We start from the raw sequence: 27163 nt of genomic DNA, 5'->3' as shown, positions 1-27163 counted from the left end.
TTCCATTTTTGATACAACTAGGGGCAGGGAGGATTTTTATCGTTGCAAATACTTCAGTCAAGCATATGAGCTACAGTATTCCTGTACCAAGCCAGAAGCCAACAGCTGCAACTGAAGAGAGATTACAGGGGCAAATCCTACGAGATAAAAACACAACTGTAGCTTTCAATATATTTTCTGAAACTGAAGGTAAGTATCTCCAAACTGACGTCAGTGCTACTGTCTACATTCTCAAACCTGCCGGCCAAAAAGCACCCAATTAAGAGCAGTGGAACTGAGGAGTAACAGTTATTCACATCAGTGAAGAACCAGCAAAAGTTTAACTACTAGATTTCAGCTATTGCCTAAAACCAGCCAGCACATACATCTTTTCATGAAATCTCTCTGAGAGTTAAACTTTGCAAAAGCATGAGTTTGTAGATAATAGAGTGATACACCAACAACAGACCAAACTAATGGTGGCAGCTATAAACGTAACAGAGGTAAAGAATGGATAGGGTATTGCTAATACCGTAAATTTCAAAAGCTGCTTCCTGAACAAGGCTGGCCAAAATAACTTCCAGTGTAAAGTGAAGCTCTACAAATCTGCCAAAGGTAACGAAGAACGCACTGAAGTTTAAGCAAACAGTATCCAACCAGAATTTAACATTACAGCCATAGTTCAAAGCCACAGGAATCACTGTAGATTAAATCTGTTCTCCTGCACAGCAACCCCTCCAGTAACCCTAGCCTCTCTTCCCTCAGAGGGGTACGTTAATGTTGGTACGGGAGCAGGCGTGGCGGCTAGGTGCCAAGCTATTCTGATCAATAAGCTCCCAAAGACAAGCCAATTGGGACCTTGAGAATCTAGTATGAGATGCCTGGCTTAGGTTAGAATTAGATCATGCATGCTCTTATCTTTATCAGGCTGCTCTTCTGTGTTTTTCCCCTCCTTCTACAGATGGGGACACCAAGGAAAAGACTGCAGAACAATCGTTTAAAATCAGATCAAAACCAGACACAGGATTCATGATGCTGCACCCGACTCTGCTTAATTTCTGGCAGTGAAACAGGTAAGTACTGTCAGAGGAGGAAGTCTTTCTTGACTCACCAGATGGCTCCTCCGGCTCGCTTTCATTCTCCTCTTCTGCAGGAGCTGGTGGAGGTGGTGGTGGTAGTTTTTTCTCTTTCTCAGCTTTAGCGTTTCTCTCTTCTTCAGAGTAATACTCATCTTCCGACAGGTTTGCAAGACTCTCATCCATCTCTCTGTATTCCACCTACAAAATACAGAACAGAGGATAAACACACCGAAGATGTCTGCAAGTCTCACTACTACAATGAGCACTGCAACCAACAAAATTACTTACAGCTCAAAGAAAAGGCCTGAGTTACCTTGTCCACAGTCTTATTACAGCTACCATGTTATAAAATCTTCAACAGCTTAACAAGTTCCACATGTTTTTTACCTCTACTAAAAAAAAACATCTTCAGCACCAACTGTCCAATAGTAGGAACTTCCTACTCGTATCAAGCCCAGCTGAGGTACCTTTGTTATATCATCATTTAACCTCTCTAGTTTTCTTCCCTTCCTTCACCTCTCTGTCAAACTCAGGGATAACAAATTGCCTGTGTCCAATCCATATGTTCCAACTTGGATTTATCTGTCAAACATCAGTGACCAGAACTGTACACAATATTTCATCTTGCCCTGGTACAGAGAATCACATTTGCCTTCTCTCCAGGATGGCCATACTAGCAGCTCAACACAAGACCAAAAAAAAAAAAAAAAAATTCTTTAATGTCATATATATATTATTCTGTTTTCCAGTAAAAATTGATAATTTTCTAAGCTCCAACTTAAAGGAACATGAAAAGCCCAAGAAATAACCTAGAAGGGATGCATCTCGAAGTGTTTAATAAACCAAGCTTTTTTTTCCAAAGTAAAAAAGCTTTGTGTATTGCCATTGAATTTCCCTACCTACTGGAAGGGCGGGGGAACAGTTCTCACAATACACAGCCGTGGGAAAAAAAATAAAAAGTAAGCAGCTAGTGTACCTCCAACATCTTTCAGGTCAGCTTCTACCATGAGATGACAAAAGCAACTCTGCATTTCTCAAAAGAATGACAGACCTTTCACACTCACAGTTCAGTCATTAATGGGCACAGTTCAAAGCAGCACGGAGACGCCCTTGTACAGGAAAGCCTAAATGCAATAAAACACTAACACACCCCATGATCTGCTACCTTTCAAATGCTGACACTCCGTCCTGCCCAGAACATTCAGTTTTTCACACTGCTGAGCAAATGTTGCACCACCAAGGATGTTTTGTGAACTCCCACGCTGAGGTCAGTTACTCCTGAGCGCAGCACCACAGGTATCCGAAACCAACACAAACTAGTTCTGCCCCAGGGCCTTCTGAAGTCTCCCATCCTCCTGGAGCCCACACCATCAGAGAACAATCAAGTCCAATAAAAAAACTAAGCTTTTCTCTAGGTTTAATTTTAACCTGGATACCCTCCTCAACTGAGCTCACACCACAAATGCAGTAAGGTGACCTTGTGATCACGGGGACAGACTGTGTTAAGAGATTAACGCCCTCAGCAAACGGGTATTGTCACTGCTGAGAAACATCACAGAAATACAACCCACAGAGCGTGCGCTCATTCCTACGCGTTAACTGTAAAGCAAGTAAAACCCAGGTACGCTGCCTCTGAAGAGGGTTGGAAGGGACCTTTAAAGATCATCTGGCCCAACCCTCCCTTCCACAGGAAGGGATGTCTTCTGCCAGACCAGGTCGCTCACAGCACCAGGCAACCTGGCCTTGAACATTTCCAGGGACGGGGCAGCCACAGCTTCTCTGAGCACCCCGTGCCAGCGTTCCACCACCCTCACAGTGAAGAATTTCTTCCTTAGGTCCAATCCACATCCACCCTCTTTCTGTTTAAAAGATGCAACAGATTGACCTACCCAACAGTTCCTATTTGCAAAGGACCAGCCCAGCTGGCTTGTCACCTAAGAGCTCTGAGGAGCAAGACGTTCAATGCCACAGCTACAGTACAACAGAGTTCCTACAAGTAATTTCAGCTTCTGTATCAAACGCACACAGGTTTGGGCACAGCCAAGATAAGATCTTCAAAGTCTTCTGCAACACCGTTTCCAATAAAAAGTTTCACACAAAAAAAAAAAAGGCAATATTCTCAGACGTTCAGAGTAACATAGACCCAATTTACTGGAAGCTGTTTATGGGCTTCAAATTCAATTGCTAAATCTCACCCTTAACACAGCGCTGGCTCAACTCTCCAACGTCAGCTGAGGGAAGCTGAAGAAAGGTGGCCTGAGTGCGGCCACCACCCCTACAACCCTGCAGTACCAGCACCGTTCCACGCACATAAGCCTCAAGAGAAGCTGCATCCATACATCCCCAGCAACAACACCAATGTGCTCATGAACATGTAAGCTCATAAAATGCAACGCCAGAGTGTTTTTGGTTTTAATGCTCAGTACATGAACAGGAAGCCCTACAAAATTCAGAGGACTCCTGCGGGCTGCTCTCCTTTATGAAAACGCCCAACTGCCCCCCAGAGCTTACAGAAGCGAGCTGTGGCGATACGAGCCCTTAATCCGCATCGGCTTCCCCCACGTCTGCGCGCTCTCCCCGGGGGAGGACTCGCCCCCCGGGGCAGCACCGCACCCGCGCTCCCGGTCAGGCCGGGGAGCCTGCTCAGCCCGGCGCCCTCCAGGCAGGGAGGGGGCTCGGGGGCGCCCCGCCGGCCCCTTCCCCTCCCCGAGCGCGTCCCGCCCGAGGCCGCGGCGCCCGCCAGCCCCCCCCCCGCCTGCAGGCCGGCGGGGCCGGGCCGTAGCCCCAGCCCCCCCGCACCTACTTTGGCCCGCTTGCGGCGGCTGGTCCGGCGACCCTCAGGGGTCTCGGCGATGCCTGTGGTTTCGGCGCCGGGCGCAGCGGCGGCGCCGGCTGCCGGCGGCTCGGACAGGCCGCCCGGGGGCGAGGCCCGCGGCGGCTCCTTCTTGCGGGGAGTGCGCTCCCCAGCCCCGCCGCTCTCAGCGGAGGAACCCAGGGCCCCCGCGGCGGCGGGCGGAGGCACCGGCGCCTCAGGCCCACCCTCGCCGCCCGCCGCCGCCTCCGCGGCCTTCTTCCCCCCCGCCAGCATCGTCCCCGCCGCGCCGCGCCGCCCCGCACAAAGAGGCCGCGAGCGCGCCGCCGGCCCCGCCCCCTGACGGCCCCGCCTCCCGACGTCACCTCCGGGCCGCTGCGGCGCTGGCGGCAGCCGCGCGTGCGCAGGCGGGCCGGGGCCGCGGGAGAGCCGGTGGCGGGCGCGCTCCCGCCATCCCCAGCGGGGCCGCGGCCGCGGGGGAGTAGCCCGGCAGGAGCAGGGAGAGCGGCTCGGACCCGCAGCTCCCCATAGCCCCTTAGCAGGTCTGTGTCCTGCAGGCCTCCCCGGCGCCTCCGTCAGAGCACTTCAGCAAGCTGAACGTGCGCAGTGGTTCACGGCCACGCCCTCAGCCTGTTTACCTGCGCCCCGTCATCAGTTTCCCCACCTGCACAGCTACCCCAGATAGAAAGTGGCAGGAGCTGGTGACCAGGAACCGCGTGAAGCTCCGTGGCCACAGCAGTCTTGTGTGGACCTAGGTACGTCCGCAGCACAACTTGTGAAATGGGTCCTTGAAACGTGCCAAGACCGCTGAAAGGAACCTATTGTGCCTATTCCCGCAAAGCAGTCGATGTTAGTCCTGCTTCTGCCTCCTTCCGAGGTCAGTCTCTCACCACGTCCTCTCTCAAGCTTCTACTTACGCTACCAGGAAAAGCTGGTGAGGCAGGGAGTTGGAAGCTGGAGCTATCAACCTTTGGGCAGAACGCTGCTGGTCAGCACCCACCAGCCACGCAGATGCCTCTGTGGAGCATACTGCCAGAGACGTTCTGCTCTGGGTGCCCTTGCTTTGAATATTTGAACATTATTAGCTAAAGGTAACAGAAAACAAAAGCTCACTCTTGCCAGTTTTCTTGCCTCTCTCCTCCAAACTGGTCCCTAAACTGAAGGGATGTGTGGCTGATCTTATCCCACACACCTTCTCATCATCTCTGGCCATGTGACTATGTAGACACTGCAGGAGGATTTCGATACCTGGGAAGGTAGCAGCTGCACAGAAAGATGTAGGTGTGGTTTCCACCATTCTCAGGAATACAGGAAGCAACTGGATGCTGTAGAAGGTCTGCAACGTGTAGCTGATGCATTCTAGATGTCTGTATGCGGACAGGCAGGTCAACAGCACACGCTGACAAACAAGGCCAGTGCTGGGAAACAACTGCAGCCGACTGGAACCAGCTCTGAACCCTTTTTCAGAGGAGTTAGATGGCAAAATCCAGCAGGGAGAACTGCAGAGATCAACTCCAAACACTGACAGGCAAGAAAAGGAAGCAACAGGCAATTGCTATAACAACACCATCTTCACCTGTGAGCCTAAGTATTTCATGCTTCCATAGAAACTGGCATTTCCTTCATTATCCCACTTGACTCTCCTTTTGTGTTTAGCCAAATCTCTGAAATAGCCGCAAAATTAATTTTTTGAGTCTAAGTTTTACCTGCTGGGCAAGCCAAATGGTTTTCTTAGAGGACATGTAACATGTTTTCCATTGATTTACACCAACCAACTTCTCAAACTCAAAACTTAACACATTTATTTACTCTTCTGAATTGACAGATTCAAGTTAATCCTTTTATTTTTAAGGGCCATTTATTAAATGCAATTAACATTACAAATATGGGCTCCCCATATTTGTAAAACTGTCTCCTAAGTCCATATCTATAGTTTAGTTTCATATTTGCTAGGGTATAAACACAATTAAAATAAGGCATACAAAGGGCTTCCAGCAACATCTTGAATCTTGTTGCACCTGAGACATCATCATGCCATCATCTTACAAGGCACTTTTCCCTATAATCAGAAAAGCAAATGTAAGCTAACAGTAAAGTTTCTGAGAATACTCAGACATCTGAAACAATGAGAATTTGCTTTGGCTTTTCTCTCTGTACAGAGCTGAATGGAACTTTTTAATTTACCGCAGATATAAAATCTGATTTTTATATGTGCATTCAGTCTGGTCCAAAACATTTGTATGGCAAATACAAACATATATTTAACTTTTATCTCTATTTCAACAAAATTAAATTTAATTCCACCTTTCATCAGAAAAATCTGAGATAATCAATGCAGAAGCCATTTTTGCAATTATTCACTTTGTCCTTCACTAACCTATAGGAACAAACTGTGTCTTGGGCTGTTTATATCAGAACAACGACGAGGCATATTTCTAAGTATTCCAGCTGGACTCACATTAATGGAAAACCCTCCATGGAGTGGACGACAAAGGCCCTCAGAATGAAAGTTTGGCTCTGATACACTGTCTGAGCAACTGGACACTTCCATATACACAAAAAATTTAGGCAAAGGACAACAGAAATGGAGGAATGGAGGTATGGAAAACCTGTTAACCATTCCACTCACAAGCAAAAGGAAGAAGGACAGAGAATTAGCAACTTTCTCTAATGTGTGGGTCCCATTCTGACTCTCTGTAACATCCCTCCACACCCCAAGCAGCACAAAGAGGAGAAGCCTAATCCCACTGCAATGCTACTACATACCGACTAGTGCTCATTTTCAAGGAAGCCATGGCACATTTCCTCAGCTGTAATTCATCCTTCTTCCCACACTTCAGAGAAAGGTGGTTTTATTAAGTAGCATTTTCAATTACGACAGATATGAATCCAGGAGAAAGGCCTGTACTTGCATTCAGCTTTTTAAAACACAGAACAGTGAGTGGCGAGTACAAGTATTATTATACAAGAAATCAAGTCACTCAAACCCTCTTTGAGACTGGGAAGGTTCAAAGAATGCTGAGAATGGGAAAAGGATCAAAAGCAATGTTCAAGCATACACAAAGTGAAGAAATAGGTGCTTTGAAGTCTATACTTTCGTTTTCCTCCCTTTACAAGTCTATACTATGGTATGGAGATAAAAGCCAGTGTGTGTGTGTAAGATCTTCACCCAGTACTTTTTCTAAATTAAGTTCCACAGTTTTGGTTTTGTTTAAAAAAAGTCATTTATAATTTAATACCTGTTTCAGGATTCTCAGATCTGTGGTGCTTTTAACATTGCACTTAATTGACATTATCCATTTTCAAAAAGAAATTAAAAAGCAGCTCTGAACTTTGCTTCTGAGATGGAAGCACTGTCTCTGAACCAACAAGGATTCCTGTCACTCTTGCTTTGCATCTTTCAAGGCCTGAAGTCTTTCTAAAAGGGGCGGATGGGAGTAATGCCACATTGAAAAGATCCAGTCAGAAACAGGGAATCCTAAATTATCTTTGTTTAGCTTGATCAAAGCAGAATATAGGTCTTTAGCCTTCCCAAGTTCCTTGGCAAATGCATCTGCTTGAAACTCAAATCGTCGGCTCAATACAGTCAAACAGAATGAGAGAACCTGTGGAGAGAAATATATTTAGAATTATTTTTAAATTCAGCTACCTGCAAGTTCCTTACACTACCAGTAAATACTATCGTATCTTCCTTCCCACGTCCCAGACATCACTGTGGCTGTGGAATGATCTCACTAAGGTTTACGCAGGCCACACCTGAAATTGGGAGTCTTAACCAACATGCAGCACTGACTACTTATTAAAGTAGCTTTAATATATAGCCCCTAGAAACTTCAAAACTTTCCCCCTCAGTCAAAATAAAATCACTATTTAAATAGGATGATACTTCAGCACCTATGTCTTGAAAACAATTTACCTCATTGTAAGGTGAAAAAATGAACTGGAAAATAATCATCAAGCCAATCAGGGTAGGCTGGGTGTCATAGAAACCAAATGCAGAAAAGAGTTCTTTTCGACCAATTAACACAGCGAACAAGAAGAAGCAGAGGAATGAATTCATCTAGAGAAAGAAAACAACATCCATTATTAATACGAGTTTTCATCTAAGTCTAAAACATGGCCTATTCGTATTACAGATCTGCATAGAAACACCACTGAAGAAAAAAAAACCCAAATAGATTACTTTAGAGCTAATATACAAAGAGGAACAAACAGCTGGCCTTTACCTACTTTCTGTATATGCATGCAGTAAAGAAACACTTATTATTTTCTGTCAGTGAGCTAAAAAAAAAAAAAAAATCTAAGTAGTGAAGGAAGATGACAAGGCAAGAAGACAAGATAAATGAGGAGGGAGTACAGGGTAGAATCCATCTCCTTGGAATTAAGCATCGGTTCCAAACAGTTTAAAACCAAACAAAATGTGTCTGTGCCGTGTCATACTTCTGTCCCTGGAAATAATCTATACTTCCATCTATGCCATGCATCACTGGGTATAAGCACTGTGCCTGCCTGGCTTTTCAAAGGCAAGAGGCAGGACGACGCCTCACAGAATTTTCTAGAGAAGGCGATTAGTACCTTTGCAATCCATTCAAGCGGCTGTTTGGTCTTTAGAGTAATGTGGAAGGTGCCAGAATATTGTTTGTTATTGAAACACACAGGACAGAAAAAAAAGAGAGATGACTGTGACAGCAAGCAATCAACAAAAAGTAGAAGACATTGTAGAAGTATTTGTGAAATTTCTGGCAGTGAAGATACAATCTACCTACTACAGCCAAGTAATAGTATCTAGAAAGTGGATTCAAAGACAAAAGTCATATGAGTTAGCAGAGTGGCAAAAGCATCATAATAGTTGCTAATTAGTAGGGATCAACACTGATGTCAGAAGTTGGAAGGTAATTGCCTTAAAGGAGAAAGCGAGAAGGGCCTAAGGGAGGTGTTCAGTTGCATGGAGAAGAAAAAGCCAGTGTGGAAACCAAAAGATAGGGATTTTCTTAAACAGGAGCTTGATAGGAGCTTTTCAGGTTTACAGCCTGAAAAGCTTGTGAATAGCCTTAGAAAGAGAACAGAACAGCATTCCTGGAATGGCACACACATCTCAAGAAAGTCCTGATGGACTTACAAAAGGTGCATAGGAGGGTAGCTACAAGAAACAAACAAACAAAACAAAAAAAAGGCTGAGAACTTGAAGAAAAGAAGGGTGAGTGATACCTGGAACAAGACAGTTCTACACCAAAGCGTGTGGTAGGCTGCTGATAGTAATTTGACAGAAGGCACACAGCTGTTCCTTGCAAAGAAAATAATTTGAAGTAGGGGGTTTACAGGAGGAATTTCCTTGTACTACGTAATGCCCAGAGGCATACACACAAGTAAGAGACCATCAGGCTCCTTTTCTTCAAAGGTGAGGTTGCTTCAACGTTCACCCCTATTTCTGCACGAAGCAAGAATGGCACAATAAAGTTATTTACCAATAATCAATGCATATGGCATGAGAATACAATATAAATAAGTAAGAATGCCATCCTGTGGAAGATTTCATAATCCTCAATCACATTCCTTCTCAGCCCTCCAAGGAGCGAGTCTGACAGAAACTTTCAGACACATAGCTTTCTCAGACATGACTGACATCTAAAAAATGCAGGCTGGGAGACAGGATACATCCAATCCTTTCCCTAGCACAGGGATGGAAATAGATCTTCAGAGAAGGCCCCAAGATTCAAACAGATAAGGAAGAAGTGTTACAGAGCAAGAAAAATGTGTCTCAACTTCGGCTGCCGAGATGAATTAAAACGGCAGCAGACATGCTTTCTTAGATGCTTTCTACCAACCAGACGGAGCAGGGAGGAGACAGAAAGGCTAGCACAAGTTCACTATAGATACAGCAACGAAAAAAAAAAAAACAAACCAACTTTCTGTCATGGAGCATAAGTATATTGTGTGAATGCACACTTACAAATCTTTAAGAGGGCATTTGGAAACAGCAGTAATTACAGAATGCTCTAGGAAAACCACCAGTTTGTCATAACTTACCTGGCTAATGATAATATTTTTGATAGTGTGACCTAGTTTCCAGTGACCCAATTCATGACCGAGCACAGCCAGAACTTCTTCATTTTTACATCCTTGTTTCTTATTCTGAGGGAATAACAAAGCAGAAGTAATATCAGGTAAGACCGAACACAACTGAACACATTTCTTACTTATTAATTCATTTTTTCATAGGTCACTTACGTGTCCCTAGATCAGGCCATTCCCTTTTACCAGCAGATACAGACATACAATTTCTTATTGAACCATTTTTAAGAAGATACTTAGAAAAAATAAACTTTTAAGTTAAACAAGATTTCTATCATGAGGCGGTGTTCTGTTATTTGCGCAGACATGCCTCTGCAAACCTGGAAGAATGCTGATAGATTTGCCTTACAAACCCTCTCCTGCCATCTCTTGATCTCATGCTGTTCCTTTACTCAAGAAAAGGCATTACAATGGAAGCAAACATTCAGAGCCTCAGACTTGCAATGGAGAATCGAGAGCAAAGTCCTCTCCCTGCTTCCTTCAACACCCCATCTGTAGCCTCCCTCCCAAGGCACTACTGTTCCTTTGAAAACAAATGACAGCATCCCTGTACTCTGCAACAAATGCCAATGACAGCTTCGAAGCTATCATTAGGAAAGATGGACATCTGTACCTTCAAAGGTACATTAGCAGGTCAGAAGCAAGCACATGGGCTTGTGAACATGGCTGAAGAACCTGTTGAAGTGGAAGAAATTATTCTCATTATGGTTAGAGGAGGTGAGCTTAAAATCCCCTCCTCTCATCACCCACTTCTGCAGTACGCCGTACCGAACGAGGGATGGAGAGAATTCCACCACCAACACAGTTACAAGAAACAGAATCTGGACTGCACAACAATCTACAAATTGGCCTAACCCTAGGCTGCATGAGGCAATTCTTTCTTCTCAGAATTACTCCTTCAGGCTCTTCAGAAAGCATTCCATCAGTTTTAGCCATCCCTACACTCTTCTGAAGCCACAAAAGCTGTTAAAGCAGACTCGTGATGCGCAGCTGCACATCAATGGGAAGGCCAATGAAACGCCATCATCTTGTTCTTGACCAGGGTGGGAGAGGAGGTGCATGTGGAATCTGTATGTGCATGCGTGCGTGCCTCTTGCACCAAAATTCTCACATGTAGTAAAAGGCACACAAATCACACACTGATATTCAAAAGCATTTCCTTCATAGGGGAACTTCGGCGTGGCAGTCCCAAGGGAAGGAACGTGAGCGAAAACCCTGAACAGGTCCCTTATTCAAACAATTACAAGGAAGGCCTATTCTTTAAAAGCAGGGAACCAAGGTTTTGCTAAAGCCCCTGTGGATTTCCACGTTTTCTTTGGTGCTACCTGCACCACTCACAGCCCCAGAAGTTCCAGTTTGCAGCTCAGAGATACTTTGGTGTTGAAGTCATTAGGTTTTGGGTTTTAGCATCTCACTTAGGGCCTTTAAAATACATTCAGAAACACAAGGGAATATCTCATCAAGAAGTTAATATAAATAATTGTCGTAGTTTAGCCCTGATTGGGACCAGACTACGCAGTCTCTCTCTCACTCCCCGCACCCTCCGAGAGAACAGGGGGAGATGATGTAAGGAAAAGGCTCGAGGTGTGAGATAAGGACAGGGAGAGATTCCTAAAGTTACCATTATGGGCAAAGCAAACTTGACTTGGGGAAAACTATTTGTTTGTTACTAAAACCAGCAGGAGAATGAGACAGAGAACAAGACAACCTCCCTCCACCCCTCCCTCTTCCCAGGCTTAACATTATCTCTACCTCCTTCCCCCCATGAGCGGCACAGGGGGGAAGAGGGAATGGGGGTTACGGTCAGTTCATCACATGTCGCTTTACACCACTGCTTCCTTGTTGGGGGAAGAACTCCTCGCATTCCTCCCCTGCTCCAGCGTGGGGTCCCTCCTACGGGCCACAGTCCTCCGTGAAACTGCTCCGGCGTGGGTCATCTCTTCCACGGGGTGCAGTCCCTCCAGAACGGCTGTCCCAGCGGGGCCTCCATGGGCCACAGCCTCCTTCAGGCCTCCACCTGCTCCGGCGTGGGGTCCTCCATGGGCTGCAGGGGGATCTCTGCCCCTCCGTGGACCTCCACAGGCTGCAGGGGTATCTCTGCTCCTCCGTGGGCCTCCACAGGCTGCAGGGGCACAGCCTGCTCCACCATGGCCATCACCACGGGCTGCAGGGGAATTCTGGCCAGGAGCCGCATTGCTGCTCCCCCTCCTTCTGCACTGCCCTTGGCGTCTGCAGCCGTTCCTCTCACCAGAAATCCTTCACAACAGGCAGGCAGACGCCTCTCAGGGTCTCTTCACATCTCATCTCCTCTCCACTTCTTGCAGCCAGGCTGGGCCGAGTTGGGCCCAGTCACCGCCCGGCGGGAGGCCAGAGGGTGAGGCCTGCAAGGCCCACAAGGCTCGCGCCTCCCCCTCTCTGCCCCCTGCCCCCGCTCAACATCTTCACTTTCTTTTTTTTTTTTTTTTTTTTTCTATTTTTCCCCTCCTTAAACATGTTATGGCAGAGGCGTTATCAGGGAACATTCTACCATCAATTGGCTCAGCCTTGGCCAGCAGCAGGTCCACCCTAGTCCACTGAACAAAGGGGAGCGACTTCTATCAGCTTCTTGCCCCCTCTCACTAAACAAAACCAGAACAATAACATGACGAAAAACAAAGATGAACTCACTTTGGTTTTAGACTTTGTCTCTTCATTCTCACCATCTTCTCCTTCTGCTGGTTCTTTGTTCAATGCAGAATAATCTTCCAGAAGGGTGTCAAAGAGTACTATCCGCTTATTCTTGAAGAATCCATAGAAATAAGCATTGCTATGAGAAGAACGCTTAGAACCTGATAGGGAAAATTTATATTAAAGACCATGATCTGAATAATCCCATGCTCTGAAGACTAAGAAATACGACATAGAACAGATTCTTCCAAAGGAATTCTCAAAGTCCCCAAATGAAGACAAACTCAAGCAAATGAGTTTGCAGGTTGAAGCATATTTTAAAATGATCTAAGTAATGATGATCTCATTTACCGATTCAAATAAATAAGTTTTTTTATCTCTAAGATGTAATCACTAGAATAACTGAGCAGCCATGCGAACATCTAATATCCAGCAGAAAAGCAATTTATCTTGCAATTTCACATTCAAAATGGAAACAGCATTCTGTATAGAACATGGGCTGCCCTCCTGGCAAAGGACCTGTGATGAAGACACTTAGAATTCTTTCAATGTGCCAGCAACGATGATTTGAAATGGATAAGGATGAAGATGTTAGAAACAGATAAGGAGAAGATGAACAGACGAACTACAGACATTAGGCAGTCTCTCAAAAATATTTTTGTTTGAAATAGGCAATTTTTTACAGATCAGGTGAACCATGGACTGTTTCTACTGTCAATATACTCTGGGCCAAGAAACTAATCTCTTTCCATGGAACATGGACTATTTAAGTTGATTAAAAAGTTGTCTAGATCAAAGCAGCTGTTAAAACTTTGCCTATTTTTGCCAATGGACAGGAGCTGTTGCAACACCAAGACCAAAAGGGGTCTCTATGACAGAAGAGGTGGATTGCTGTGTTTTTTTGCAGAAAAAGGTAAGATACCCTAAGTTGACGGCCTTTGCCTTCAATTCTCACTATAAAACTATGAGCTGGATAAACTCCTTAGGGCACAAAATATTGATTGCTCCATTGCAAGCCAACCCGTGGTATGGTCATGCACCAAACCAAGACAGATCAACAGAGGAAGAGGCTGGTCAGAGTACAAAGCCTCAGCATCCAGTCCCTTCTCAGTGAAGAAATCTGAACTGCCACAGGGTAGCAATGTTCCTTTTCATCTGTGCATCACAAAAAACTCCATTCTCCACTAAGTGCCGGTAGAGAAGGAACCTTTGTAATCTGCCTGTTACAGAATAAACTCGGAAATTGAAGGACCTGGTTGCACATGTTACTAAGAGGTGAGCTCTGGAGTGGGAAGAGCCAAGACAGAGTGCGGAAATAACACTGGCAAAAAGATGTTCACACATCCAGTCCCTCGTATCAGAAGGGTTTAACACTCTTCAGGATGCCAGGAAGGAAGGGTTTCACAGCCCCTCTCCTCTGCAGATCACTGCCACTAAATGCAGATATGCTGAAGAAGTCAGCGCAGTAGTACACTACACAGGTGCCAGACTACCAACAATTGGCTCATACGACTTCCACCACAATTAAAAGCTAGAGAATGCATTTGGGAAAAACCTACCTATTTGGCAAGCTTCTGTACTGACTCTCAAGCTTGAAAAGCTTCGACTTCGCTAGGAAAGAGAGGAGTTTCTTGGGCCCCAAATATATCAACAGTAGTAGTTCCTGGCTGCACTGAGGTAGAACAGTGGCTGGATTTGGCCAGCCCAAAGTTTTGAAAGCCACAGTTTCCAGGCTAGATAAAGCCTTCACCACCCTCACCTACAGCAAAATTCTACCATTTCAGCTTTTTATGCCATCTCATATTGCTTTCACCAAAGCAATAAAACACGTCTGGTGTGGGGCCTCACAGGTGGGGCACAAAACCAAACCAAAATTTGGGAAAGTTCCTGTAATCAAGTTCAGAAGGGAGCAAAATGAGTAACAGTTGAAATGTCAAAAAGCAAAGTGCTCCACGAACACCGAAGTGCAGAGGAAGTGACATGGCAGCTGCATGCTCCATGTTATATTCCATGACTTAAGAAAAGAGGAAGAGAAATTCATTACTAAAAAGTGAAAAAAATTACAGTCTCAAGTAGAAGGTATGAGTCCATGCAGTCATACCATAAGAAACTGTCCATGCAAGCACTCTAGGAGGGAACAGGTGTTTTTAATTTTCATTATTTTTTCAACTGTTTCACCAAGGACTTTGAGACAATTAATGATAAACTGCGACTAGAAAAGCTTAAAAAAAAAACCAAAAAAACAACCAAACAAACAACTTTTCCCTCTGGTCTAAAGCTCTAAAATTGGAATCTTGATTGCTGCTTCAATTTCTGACTGTGGTATTTCCATTCCACAGAGGCAAGACGCCGCTTCCAACAAGATGCTGAGTTAAGGCTGTATGTTCACCTTGACTGTTCCGAACTCAAAGCAAAAAGAGGAAACTGGTACAGACATTGACAAGTATTACAATAGCTGAGAAATATAAGCAACTGCCCTACTACAGCATCCGCAATCAAAGCTAAAAATCCAGAAATTCAAAATTGCAAAGTCTTTGTTTAAAAATATCTTACCTTCAACAACATACACCTTAGTCAATGGGAAGTCAATGCTCTTTGCCATTGTTTCAATTTGTTGCTTGAGCTCTCCTTCAGGAAGTGGAATGAATTTATCAAACAAAGGTGCAATATAGTCTGCATAGATTGTAACAAGCACCTGCAAATACATATGGATATTAAAAACAAGGCATACAAATGTGTTTAGAATTAAAGGTGGAGCACGAGTAAGTACAAAAGAGGGCACAATTCAAAAAAACACTGGATGAAGCAGAGTCCTTCTGCGATCTATAGCAAGGCTCTCCATGGGTCATCCCACCTATGAGGACAACAGCTTAGTCTGCTGACAGCCAGCAATTCAACAGTGAGATGGGAGTGGGGGCAAGTTATTCGACAATGTACACTCATCAGCAGAAGTAGTGTAAACAGTGCTTTTGCACTGATGGTTCATCAAACCGCAGAAGGCAAAGCCGCTATGCCAGCTGGGAGCAGTGGTGTTATCAGTGACAGGCTGTCGCTTACACGCACTTCACCGATACTGGAAAGCTCTGAAGTGTTTCATAAAGAGCAGCAGAGCTGACTGAACCAAGAGATAGTCCCGCTTCTTCAAATTCCTGCTAACTTGCAAAGCTACAGTCTAAAACAGGCAAGAAATTTCATGTCCCCTATTTCCTTCCCCTTCTCCCAGTTGTACACAGGGCTAAGGAACGGCCCGATGCCTCTGGTCCACAATGATTAATAGCCACAATCCAACAATCATTACAATGCACCTGCGTCTCTTTTAACTGGCAGCAGCTGCAGCCCAGATGAGAAGCCAGGACTGGAATAACACTGTGATCTCGAAATCCTGAAAGTTAAAGCTAAACCTGCTAGACTTATGGAAATTGGAGAACTGAGGTTTTAAACAATGTGCCTTTGTCTGACATGTCTAAAAGCAAGAAGCATAAATGATGAAATGCTGACTTTATCAGCAACCCATGAAAAACTGCTTAGGTGTGCCAAACTGCTGAAGAAACCAGGGGAAGGTAATTCCAGCAAGGGTTACCATGACCAGCCCTCTACCCAAATCTGGACCCTCTACCCAAATCGTACCACCAACTCAAAAGAAGTCGGTGGAGTAACAGGACTGAACATGCGCACTGATTTATATGCTAGGTGAAGAGACTCTGACCAGCCATTTCATAAAATTACAATGCTTATGTATTAGAAAGTTGACTATGCTGATGTTTTGTGTATAAATAAGAGGCGATTTGGAGCTTTAAGGTGGTGTGCTGTCTTGGGACAGGCACCCCTACACGCACGTGTATGCAATAAAAGGAATACCTCCACTCTGCGTGTGGATTGCCTCTTCACACACCAGATGACAGACCCAAATTTTGGGACAACTGTGATGGGAAGGAAAGCTGAACTCCCTTACCTCATACTCTGGACCTTCACAAAGTGATTTTTATTTATTTATTTTAAATATAAGGACTGGAGAAAAGTTTAAAGGCTGGTTAGTGAAAAAGGGACAGGATATGAGAGGCAAATGGACATCAACATTAATTTCAAAGTCATCTTGACACGTTTTTTTCCCACTGAAAACAAGTACTTTGACGTTTGAAAGTATCTGCACTGTTGAAAAAGTCCAATGAAATCTTAAACTCTGCCTTGTCTCGCCAAACTGCTGGCAGTTGTCCTTGTGCCCTTTCTACATTTAAGAAAAAGGAAAACCTACCACCACATAGTGGTGCATTTCCAATATCTATTCTAAAGCTTTCTGAATGTTTATTTTAGAATTGATGAGAACACTTCAGTATTAAATAGATAAAATATAAGGATTAATGTGGACAATTAATATGAGCTATTATTCTTGAACAAGTACACTGAGACCAAGACACACTATTAAAGTTTGTAGACACTAAAATGCCCAGGAGATTTAGATTTTTCTCCATTCCCTTGCAGTTATGTTTTTAAACCTCAGCACACTGAGCCATGCAAGTAAGCTAGCATTTGGATAAAATCCAAACAGATTCTCGTACTCACCAAGGAAACAACTAATGTGAAGAGCCAGGCATAGATGAAGAAGTAGTCTCCCCCTATTTTAATAATGTAAAGCAGAAGGGATGTCACTGGCAACAGAATACACTGAGTCACGATAAACTTCTTGATAGCATCCTTAAAAAAAAATCCCAGCGTCTGTAAGGAAAGGATATCGGTGATGTTTTCAGTGTAAGTATTGATGTGCTACAGTGGTTAATGAACTGATCCCTGCAGTGGGTGCACAGAAACAAAACAAGACAAATCGCAAAACAGTAACACCAATGTGATAAGGAAATCAAAGTTAGTTAAGAAAATGTGGAAGAAAATTTTCACCTCCTCTCCTGGTAGCTGTGTCTCTTTACATCCACTCGGACTGCAAGCCCATGCAGATGCACTCTTCCTTAGTAAGATCTGACTCAAACCCTTACTTTGTGTTGCGCATACATACTTCATTAAAGGAGGAAACAAAAATTTTTTATCTGTCCCTTAATTCTTTTACCAATCTATATCCTCGACATTAAAGGATTTTTAGAGAATAGGGAACTCTTAAAGAAATATAGCTACTGTAAAGTATTTTGTCTTTGAGCAGTTGCCTCCATTCATCTTAACTTTCAGTTACCATTAAGCTGATTGTCAACAAGGTTGTATTAAAAAGCCCATGCTTCGCTAAAAATACGGAACTCGTCTAGAAAGAAAAAAAATACTGGTGAAACAGCTTAAAATAAAAACTGAGGATCTGGGCCGAGAATTTTGATAGACGTCTCAGACTTCCATGACTATTGGAAACACAAATCAGATATCAACCCACAATTTTAGATTATTCTTTACATAGACATAATCACTCTGGTCACACAGTGAACACTCTGGTGATATATTCACCAGAGGAGGGCTGGGGGGAGGTTATCTTGCTCGCTCTCTCGTTATTCTGCTTTGGTTTTAGCAATAAATGAATAGTTTTCCCCAAGCCGAGTCTGTTTTGCCCGTGACGGTAACTTTAAGGATCTCTCCCTGTCCTTATCTCAAACCTCAAGCCTTTTCTTTACATCATCTCTCCCTGTTCCCTCAGAGGGTGCGGGGAGTGAGAGAGAGACTGCGTAGTCTGGTCCCATGAGGGGCTACACTATGACAGTACCTAACAAAAGTACAAATGAAGAGCTAAATTCTCCAATGTAGTAAAGGCTGATACAAGAAATCAATAAGCAAAAAAAAAAAAAAAAGAGGCAGAAAGTAATTTCTCAGTCTTGTTTCATCTGTTCAGTGTCCATGAATCAGAACTGCTCCTGTCAAGCAGTGATCTAGACTTCTCAGGAAGAGCGTATGAAGGGCAAAGAATAGTCCATCCAAAAATGAACAGCTGAGGTATGAAACGTTCCCCTGCCAGAATACACACTCCCCTCTGCTCAGAGGCACGGGCTCACGCAGAGACCTTCTGGTGCAGCATGGGTACTTCTGCAACAGTCACAAAGTGTTATTGCTCTTATTATTACGCAGAAATGATCCTAAAACTAATGGTCTTCAGCAGAGCTGTGCACATACCGGTCCATCTAACCAACCACACCTACTGAAGAGGTTAGGTCAGCGTAAGCGCTACCTACAGTACCTGCTGGTTGAAGCCATGTTTCTCCTCTATGACAAACGTGTTGTATAAACTCCACGGGAGACCGGTCACTGCACTGAAGAGTGTGGCAAGCAGCAGAAATACCAATGACTGAACAATCTAAAAAAAAAATAAAAAGAAAAAAAACCTGATATTTACTGACCTGTACTAACAGTAGCATGCTGGGTGTTAGAAATGGATTTTATGTCAGTAGTTTAATTGAAACTGGTTAGAAGATAAAGCTACATAAATTCACAGAAGTAACATGTCTGTTATATACTCTATACCAACGCACGCAGCATGGCGAACAAACTGGAAGAGCTGGAGATGTGTGCACACGAGCAGGGCTACAACCTTGTTGGCATCACGGAGACGTGGTGGGACAACTCCTACGACTGCAGCACTGGGATGGAAGGATACAGGCTCTTTATGAAGGACGGGCAGGGGAGAGGAGGAACGGGTGTCGCTCTCTATGTCAGAAACCAGTTGGAGTGCCTGGGGATGGAGGAGGAGCTGACAGAGCTGATGGGTCAGGACTAGAGGAAGGGCAGGGACAGGGGACATTACGGTGGGGGTGTGCTACAGGCCATCTGGCCAGGAGGACCGAGCAGACAAGGCCCGCTACAGGCAGACAGGAGCAGTGTCGCAGTCACAAACCCTGGTGCTGATGGGGGACTTCAACCACCCCAACAGCTGTTGGAGAGACAACACAGCAGGGCACAGGCAATCCAGGAGGTTCCTGGAGTGCGTGGATGACAACTTCCGCCTGCAGGCGATAGAGGAGCCAACGAGGAGGGGTGCCATGCTGGACCTCGTTCTCACCAACAGGGAGGGGCTGGTGGGGGACATGGAGCTCAAGGGCAGCCTTGGCTGCAGTGACCATGAGATGGTGGAGTTCAAGACCCTCGGGGCAGCGAGGAGGCTGCACAGCAAGCTCTCTGCTCTCCACCCTGGACTTTGGCTCTTCAGGGATCTGATGGGAAAAGTGCCATGGGATGCAGCCCTGGAGGGAAGAGGGGCCCAGGAAAGTTGGTTCAAGGAGCACCTCCGCCAAGCTCAGGAGCCATGCATCCCAATGAAAAGCAAGTCAGGCAAAAATGCCAGGAGGCCTGCGTGGATGAGCAAGGAGCTCCTGGACCAACTGAAAACAAAGACAGAAGCCTACAGAGGGTGGAAGGATGGACAGGTAGCCTGGGAGGATTACACAGAGGTTGTGCGAGCGGCCAGGGATCGGGTAAGGAAGGCTAAAGCCCTGATGGAATTGAATCTGGCCAGGGACGTCAATGGCAATAAGAGAAGCTTCTACAGGTAAGTCGGGGACAAAAGGAAGTCCGGGGAGAATGCAGACCCTCTCCAGAAGGAAACGCGTGCTCTGGTTACCTGGGACATGGAGAAGACTGAGGTGCTCAATGACTTTTTTGCCTCAGGCTTCACCAATAAGGGCTCTAGTCATGCCAGCCAACTTGTGGAAGGCAAGAGCAGGGACTGGGAGGATGAAGAACCGCCCACTGTACTGGAAGAGCAGGTTTGGGAACATCTGAGGAACGTGAAGGTGCACAAGTCCATGGGACCTGATGAGATGCATCTGTGGGTCCTGAGGGAAATGGTGGATGAAGTTGCCAAGCCGCTGGCCACCATATTTGAGAAATTGTGGCAGTCTGGTGAGGTCCCCAATAAGAGGGGAAACATAACCTCCATTTTTAAAAAGGGGAACAAGGAAGACCCGGGTAACTCCAGGCCGGTCAGCCTCACCTCTGTACCTGGCAAGGTCATGGAGCAGATTCTCCTGGAAACCATGCTAAGGCACATGGAGAGCAAGGAGGTGGTTGGTGACAGCCAACACGGCTTCACCAAGGGCAGATCATGCCTGACCAATTTGGTGGCCTTCTATGAAGGGGTTACAGCATCGGTGGACGTGGGGCAAGCAACAGATATCATCTACCTGGACTTGTGCAAAGCTTTTGACACTGTCCCGCACGACATCCTTCTCTCTGAACTGGAGACACATGGGTGTGATGGACGGACCACTCGGTGGGTAAGGAGTTGGCTGGATGGCCGCACTCAGAGAGTGGTGGTTAGTGGCTCAATGTCCATGTGGAGACCGGTCACGAGTGGTGTCCCTCAGGAGTCCGTGTTGGGCCCGGCCCTGTTCAACATCTTTGTCGGCGACATGGACAGTGGGCTAGAGTGCACCCTCAGCAAGTTCGCCGATGACACCAAGCTGTGTGGTGCCGTCGACACGCTGGAGGGGAGGGATGCCATCCAGAGGGACCTTGACAGGCTGGAGAGGTGGGCCCGTGCCAACCTCATGAAGTTCAACCAGGCCAAGTGCAAGGTCCTGCACCTGGGTCATGGCAATCCCAGGCACAAATACAGGCAAAGTGGAGGTTGGATCGAGACCAGCCCTGAGGTGAGGGACTTGGGGGTGCTGGTGGACGAGAAGCTCAACATTGAGCCGGCAATGTGCGCTTGCAGCCCAGAAAGCCAACCGCATCCTGGGCTGCACCCCCAGCAGCGTGGCAGCAGGGCGAGGGAGGGGATTCTGCCCCTCTGCTCCGCTCTGCTGAGACCCCCCCTGCAGCGCTGCGTCCAGCTCTGGAGCCCCCAGCATCAGAAGGACGTGGAGCTGTTGGAGAGGGTCCAGAGGAGGCCACGCAGGTGATGAGAGGGCTGGAGCAGCTCTGCTGTGAGGCCAGGCTGAGAGAGCTGGGGCTGTTCAGCCTGGAGAAGAGGAGGCTCCGGGGAGGCCTTAGAGCGGCCTGCCACTGCCTAAAGGGGGCTGATAAGAGAGATGGGGAGAAACCTTTCAGCAGGGTCTGGTGTGACAGGCCGAGGGGTGATGGTTTCAAAATAGAAGGAGGCAGATTCAGACTGCACATAAGGAAAAAAATTTTTTACACTGAGGGTGATAGAACACTGTCCCAGGTTGCTCAGAGAGGCGGTGGGTGCCCCATCCCTGGAAACATTCCAGGCCAGGTTGGCCGGGGCTCTGAGCAACCTGATCTGGTTGGAGATGTCCCTGCTCCTGGCAGGGGGGTTGGACTGGATGGCCTTTGAAGGTCCCTTCCAACCCTTCTGTGATTCTGTGTTTCTATATTTGTGATGATTAGAATACTGATCACTGGAACACCTTACTATGTTAAAGAAACAAAAAAAATATATTGACGAAACAGATTTAAATAAAAACCAGGGACTTGAGAGAAGAATTTGGATAGATGCTTTATCCACAGCACAAAGACAACACAAGCAGTAACCTCAAATTTCTTACCCTTCACTGTGCAGGAAGAGCATGTCTAGGATTATTAAAAAGACAATACCCAAACAAAAAGCCCCCCAAAACCCAACCCACCTTGTTTGACTCAAGTAGCTTTGAGACTTGTATGTTTCTAATATACAACGCTATTTTAATTAGTAAGCTAATTCAAAAGTCACACACTGGTTCCAGTTTTCAGACTCACCCAATCATTGTTTTCACCGGAAAATACATATTATTTTTACTCTATTGTGCCTGGAGCTAAATAGCACTTTAAGTAAATGCAAGCTTAAAAACAGAAATTATTATAACAGTATAGTTCATGGACCTAACATTTTCAGTAAAATATATATACTGCTTACCTCATATTCTGGTCCAAACCCAGCACGGCCAGAGATCTGACCAGACAGATTCCAGAGAAAAGGAATTCCTCCACAGAGAAGAATCATCTGGAAAACAAAAACACATACCGCAGAGGCAACGTGAAACAGACTGTGATCTTGTTCTACTAAAATTGCGTCGTGATAAGGACCTTTTAAGAGTGAACGAGAACAGTTTTACAATCAGGTTTTTTGTCCCCCTCTGATCTTAGCAGTGCAGAAAGAGAGCCCGGAATATTTGGCAGCGGTTCACTTCAACTTTACAGAAGTAGAGATCAGGTCAAGCTTTTTTTCTTTTTTTCCCTGAGAAACACAAGCGTATGTCCAAGCCTACTTAGCATAGACTTTGCTGCTATATTGGCTCAGACATAAGGCATATTTTTCAGAAGACCTTAAAGCTCGTTTGCGCTGTGATTGTGTAACGTACCGTCTCGAGGAGGAATATGCAAGATTCAGCAACCTGACTGCACCGGGGCAGTCTCGCCTGCACGCGCCACCGAGAGAAAGGCATTCAGAAGGTGGACACAATTTCGCTTTCGGTATTAGCGTTGCTTCAGCCATTTTAAGAAAGCTTCACGCTGTGCTCCCCGTGCCTGCCTCACAGCTTGCCAAGGAAAAGGGAGTGGACCACTCGGGACACACCATCAGCAAAGAAATGCCTGGGACAGGGCTACTGAAGCAAGTGCTACCTGCAGTGAGTTCAGGGCAGGGGCTGGCAGCGTTTGTTAAACGGCTTGACTTCCAAATGTTTCACATTTACTTAAGAAAGCAGGGATGCATCACTCTATATATAAAAATCAGTTTTCAAGTCGGCAACCTTCCAGTATGGACACTACCGGGTTTTTATTTACTTATTTATTTTTTTAAAGGCTTACTCTTATAACCTAATTACTAGGGTGCATGTTGAGTCTCAGCAGGAGATGGAAAGGACCAAAGCGAGCTTGTTTCTCCTTTGCAGGCTCACAATACCATTTTCATTATCTTTTATAATTGACCTCTTTGCTTCCTTAAGTAGTAATCATACGCTAATTATATTCTGCAATGCCAGGCATTTCAGGATTCCTTTTTGACCCAGTTGTGCTACTGACGACCAGTGCATGTCAGCAGTAAGTCAGAAAGGGTTTTTCTTCAGATCATTTGTATATCACACATCTAAACACTTTGTTCTAACTCAATGTCTCTGTTTTTTCGTATATACAAACAGTACTTGCCCAGTGTAATTGTTCTTACACTTAAGAAGTGTCTGTTGGTACTCTTCCTGTTCTCATGGGCTTTTCTTTCTACCTTCCACTTAAATTTTACCTAAAAATGAAAGCAGTTGCATCTCTCCAAACACAGAAAAAGCTCTGTATTTGTAACAATTTTAAATAATTCTGATGATGCTTAACTATTTGGCCATGGAAACCATAATAGCCATGCCACTAAAACATAATAATATAATATACCTTGTAGTCGTGCAGTATGACTCAGCACTGCACAGAGAAATTACAGGCTATCTGAATAATTCCTTTGTTTTGTATGGGAAATGCAGCCACAAACAAGAAACACAGAATCCCAGGACTTCCGAGTTTCAGCGTTTGACGTAAGATGCCAGGATGCCTACAGCGCAGCTGCACAGGATCACTAAGAATCACAGTATTTCACAGTTTAAGCACATGAAAAGTATCATATGAAAGCCAGAGCAGCTTAGGTACTTACAGTGCCCTCCACCTCTGAATACAGGCCTGACCAAAAGCTGAAAGTACTTTTGTCCAGCTGATAAAGACGAGATTTTTCAAATGTTTCTGAATCCATGATCTGTCCTAATTCCTGTGGGACATGTGTGGTTGTTCTATACACCCGTCTCTGAAAAATTGAAAAGGAAACTTAAAGTCTACATCCAATATTTTTAAAGAGATAAATAAGATTTTAAAGTAACACATAACATGGGCCACCACAGAAGGTTAAAAAAAAAAAAAAAAAACAAACCAACCCACAAAATAACAAATATTCCTAAATTTCCATTTTCTATCAAGTTCCAAATAAACCGAAGCGTAGTTATTATGTTATAACCAACACCTGAGTTGCCTACTTACTAATTTATTCCCAGTATAGTTACTATATAAAGATCACACAAACTAACGTTTCCACAGGATGTGCCTTACTGCACCACAATAACGACTACGCAGAGTTTGAAAGCTGACACCACCAGATCCTCCCATGCAACTGCACCAGAAAACATGTCTGCGATGCGGCTGCACAAACGAGGAGCTATTTCATTTTCAGTAGAGAACTCGCCACTTTACAATTTTTAAAGACTAAAAGTCCTTATTCCACCCACTGCCTCATCTTGGTTTGGTATATTTATCCCTTCTCAAAGGCAAAGCTCCTACCTTTCTTCACTTCAGGATAAATTCTTCCTCAGACCAGGGGATCGGGCTGCAGGCTCAGAGCCGGCTCAGCCGATCTAACGGCTGACAAGAGCGCGCAGCGCTGCTTCCTGCCCTCCCAGCAGGTCTGGCTGGGATGGAATTAACGTTTTCATAGCAGTCTGCATTGTATGTGCGGGCAAAGCAGCGCTGCTAACACACCAGTGTTCTGCAGCAGCTAACCAGGGTCAAGGCTTTCCGTCTCTCTTCTCCGGCGAGCAGCCTGGACAACAGGCTGGGAAGCGACGCAGCCAGGGCAGCCAACCTGAGATGATCAGAGGGATACCCCATGCTGGATAATGTTACACCCAGCAACAAAAACTGAAGCAGAGGAAGAAGAAAGGGAGGAGAGGGTTTGACTTCCAAGGTGGCTATTACTTGGAGACTGCCCAGGTGTCCTGGTTTCGGCAGGGATGGAGTTAATTTTCTTCTCAGTAGCCGGTGTGTTTTGGATTTCGTGTGTGAAGAACGTGGATAAAAACACTCTGATGTTAGGAGTTGTTGTTAATGAGACCAAGGACACTGTCTGGCTTTCCAAGTCTCGTTAAAGTCTCGTTAACGTGCAGATGCGGGAAGCTGGGCGAAAGACAGAATAATTGATCCAAACTGGCCAAAGAGAGTATTCCATGCCATCAACGTCATGCTCAGTATAGAAGTGGGGGTTGCCCATGGGAGGGGGCATCCTTTTCTGGCATTCTTGTCGGGTATCCATTCGGGCACCCTTGGCATCCTTTGCTTCTCCCTTGCTTGCTGGCATCGTTCCCTCTCCCTTGCGGGCTCGCTCTCCCCCTTTGCTTGCTGCCCGGTGTTGTTTCCGTGATCGCTGCTTGGGACGGGCTGCGTCGGTCATTCGGACATTGGGTGGTGAGAAATCGGGCATTGTTCATTTTGTGTATTTTGTAGATATTAATATCCTTATATCCTGTTAGCTTTGTAGTTTTTAGTATTTTTAGTAAACTGTTTTTATCTCAACCCACGAGTTTTCCTTTCTTCCCAGTTTCTCTCCCCCGTCCCACTGGGTAGGGGGAGGGTGAGCGAGCAACTGTGTGCTGATCCGGGCTAAACCACCACACCAGGCGTCGGCCTGCTCGTGGGAAGCGGCGAACGACTGCCTTTGCAGCACTTGTGGGGATTTTCCCCTTTTTCCTTCACGTGTTAAATCGCCTTCTCTTCGACCCACGAGATTTCTCACTTTAGCTTTTCCTGCTCTCTCAGCCGCCCCGGGGGAGGAGGACCGAGCTGCTGGGAGGGCGCTGGGCTGCCGGTCCCCCCACCGCTCCCGGCCTTTTCCGATCGTTCTGCGAGCGTCCCCCCTGCACGGCGCCCCGCTCCACCCGCGGCAGCCCCCACGCCAGCCGTGCTCCGGAGCGGCCGCGGGCACCCGGCCGGGGCAGGGCCCGGCAGAGCCGCCGGCAGCTTTGCCGCCCGGCTGGGAACCCGCGCCGGCAGCACAGACGGAGGCGGCAGGTCCTGCCCCCCGCCCAGGCCGCCCTCGCTGCCCGCCGGCGGCAAACCACTTCCAGCGACCGGTCGCGGGCGAGCAGGGCCGTGGCCAGGCCAAGCCCTCCCCAGGCAGCCGACAGCCTGAGCCGGCCCCCGCGCCCCGGCCGCCCCCCACGTAAGGCCGGGCCGGGCCGGGCACAGCCCGCGGCCCAGCGGCGCCCGCCCCCGCCAGAGCCCCCGCCGACCTGTCGGTGCGCCAGGAAGGCCTCCCAGAGGTAGACGGCCCAGGAGAAGAGCAGCACGGAGCAGAAGATGCGCTTCTCGGCCGGCAGCTCTGCCCACAGCTCGGCCGGCAGCGCCATGGCCCCCACACCGCTCCCGCGCTTCCGCCCGCGCTGCGGCGCCGCCTGGCGCCCGGAGGGGCAGCGCGCGGGGCGGGCAGCGGAGCGGAGCGGAGGCCGCGGCGGGGCCCAGCTGGCGCGGGGAGTTCCGCCGCGGAGAGGGCCGGGCCGGGAGCCGCGGGGTGCGGAGCGAGCTCCCCGCCCCGGGAAGCAGCGGGAGGGGGTAAGGCGACCACCCCGGTTGACGCCCCCGCAGGTCACCAGCGGCGTGCGGTGCCCATAGAGACCTCACGCAGTGGAGGTCAAAGCCAAACTCCTGCAGTGTCCTCATGCGGTAGCTGTCGTCCCCCCCCATCAAACGTCTGGGCTGCAAGGCAAAGAACAGACTGGCACTGTTTGCCAAGTGGAGCCAGCGGTGGATCAGCTGTCCAGGAGGCTCCAGCCTGGGAACACCTCGGTCTGGTTGGGAGGGATCCTGTTGGGACAGCCTTCACAGGGCTCTTGTGGTCTGCGCCCAGGAGCAATATTGGGCACGGCTTCTGTCGGGCGCAGTGGTGTCCCTGCTTCGGCAGGAA

General features: G+C 46.7%; 2 protein-coding genes across 4 annotated transcripts in view; both read right to left on the bottom strand.

The window, feature by feature from the left end:
- The window catches only part of KDM1A (lysine demethylase 1A), a 40552-nt gene extending 36406 nt beyond the window's left edge, over positions 1–4146 (bottom strand). For both annotated transcript variants that reach the window (XM_086764837.1, XM_086764839.1), the window contains exons 1-2: positions 3862–4146; positions 1091–1256 (exon numbers count right to left, since the gene is read on the bottom strand). In XM_086764837.1, coding sequence (XP_086620963.1) covers positions 1091–1256; positions 3862–4146 — 451 coding nt within the window. The remainder of the gene's footprint in view (positions 1–1090; positions 1257–3861) is intronic.
- Positions 4147–5696: 1550 nt separating this feature from the next.
- ZMPSTE24 (zinc metallopeptidase STE24) lies at positions 5697–26631 on the bottom strand. 2 transcript variants are annotated; one of them, XM_086764840.1, is made up of 10 exons: positions 26493–26631; positions 24095–24241; positions 22379–22465; positions 18767–18883; positions 17170–17322; positions 15163–15304; positions 12610–12770; positions 9898–10002; positions 7787–7930; positions 5697–7475 (listed from the first exon to the last, which is right to left on the bottom strand). In XM_086764840.1, exons 1-10 carry the CDS (start codon positions 26607–26609, stop codon positions 7251–7253), a joined length of 1398 nt encoding a protein of 465 aa, XP_086620966.1. In that variant the 5' UTR covers positions 26610–26631; the 3' UTR covers positions 5697–7250. The 2 variants fall into 2 exon arrangements, with proteins under 2 accessions (XP_086620966.1, XP_086620967.1); XM_086764841.1 differs by lacking the exon at positions 26493–26631 and adding an exon at positions 24769–25379.
- Positions 26632–27163: the final 532 nt, after the last annotated feature.

The sequence above is a fragment of the Chlamydotis macqueenii genome, chromosome 22 (genome assembly GCF_036417535.1).
Source record: "Chlamydotis macqueenii isolate bChlMac1 chromosome 22, bChlMac1.mat, whole genome shotgun sequence".
Lineage (NCBI taxonomy): Eukaryota > Metazoa > Chordata > Aves > Otidiformes > Otididae > Chlamydotis > Chlamydotis macqueenii.
This window is presented reverse-complemented; position numbering and strand designations above follow the sequence as displayed.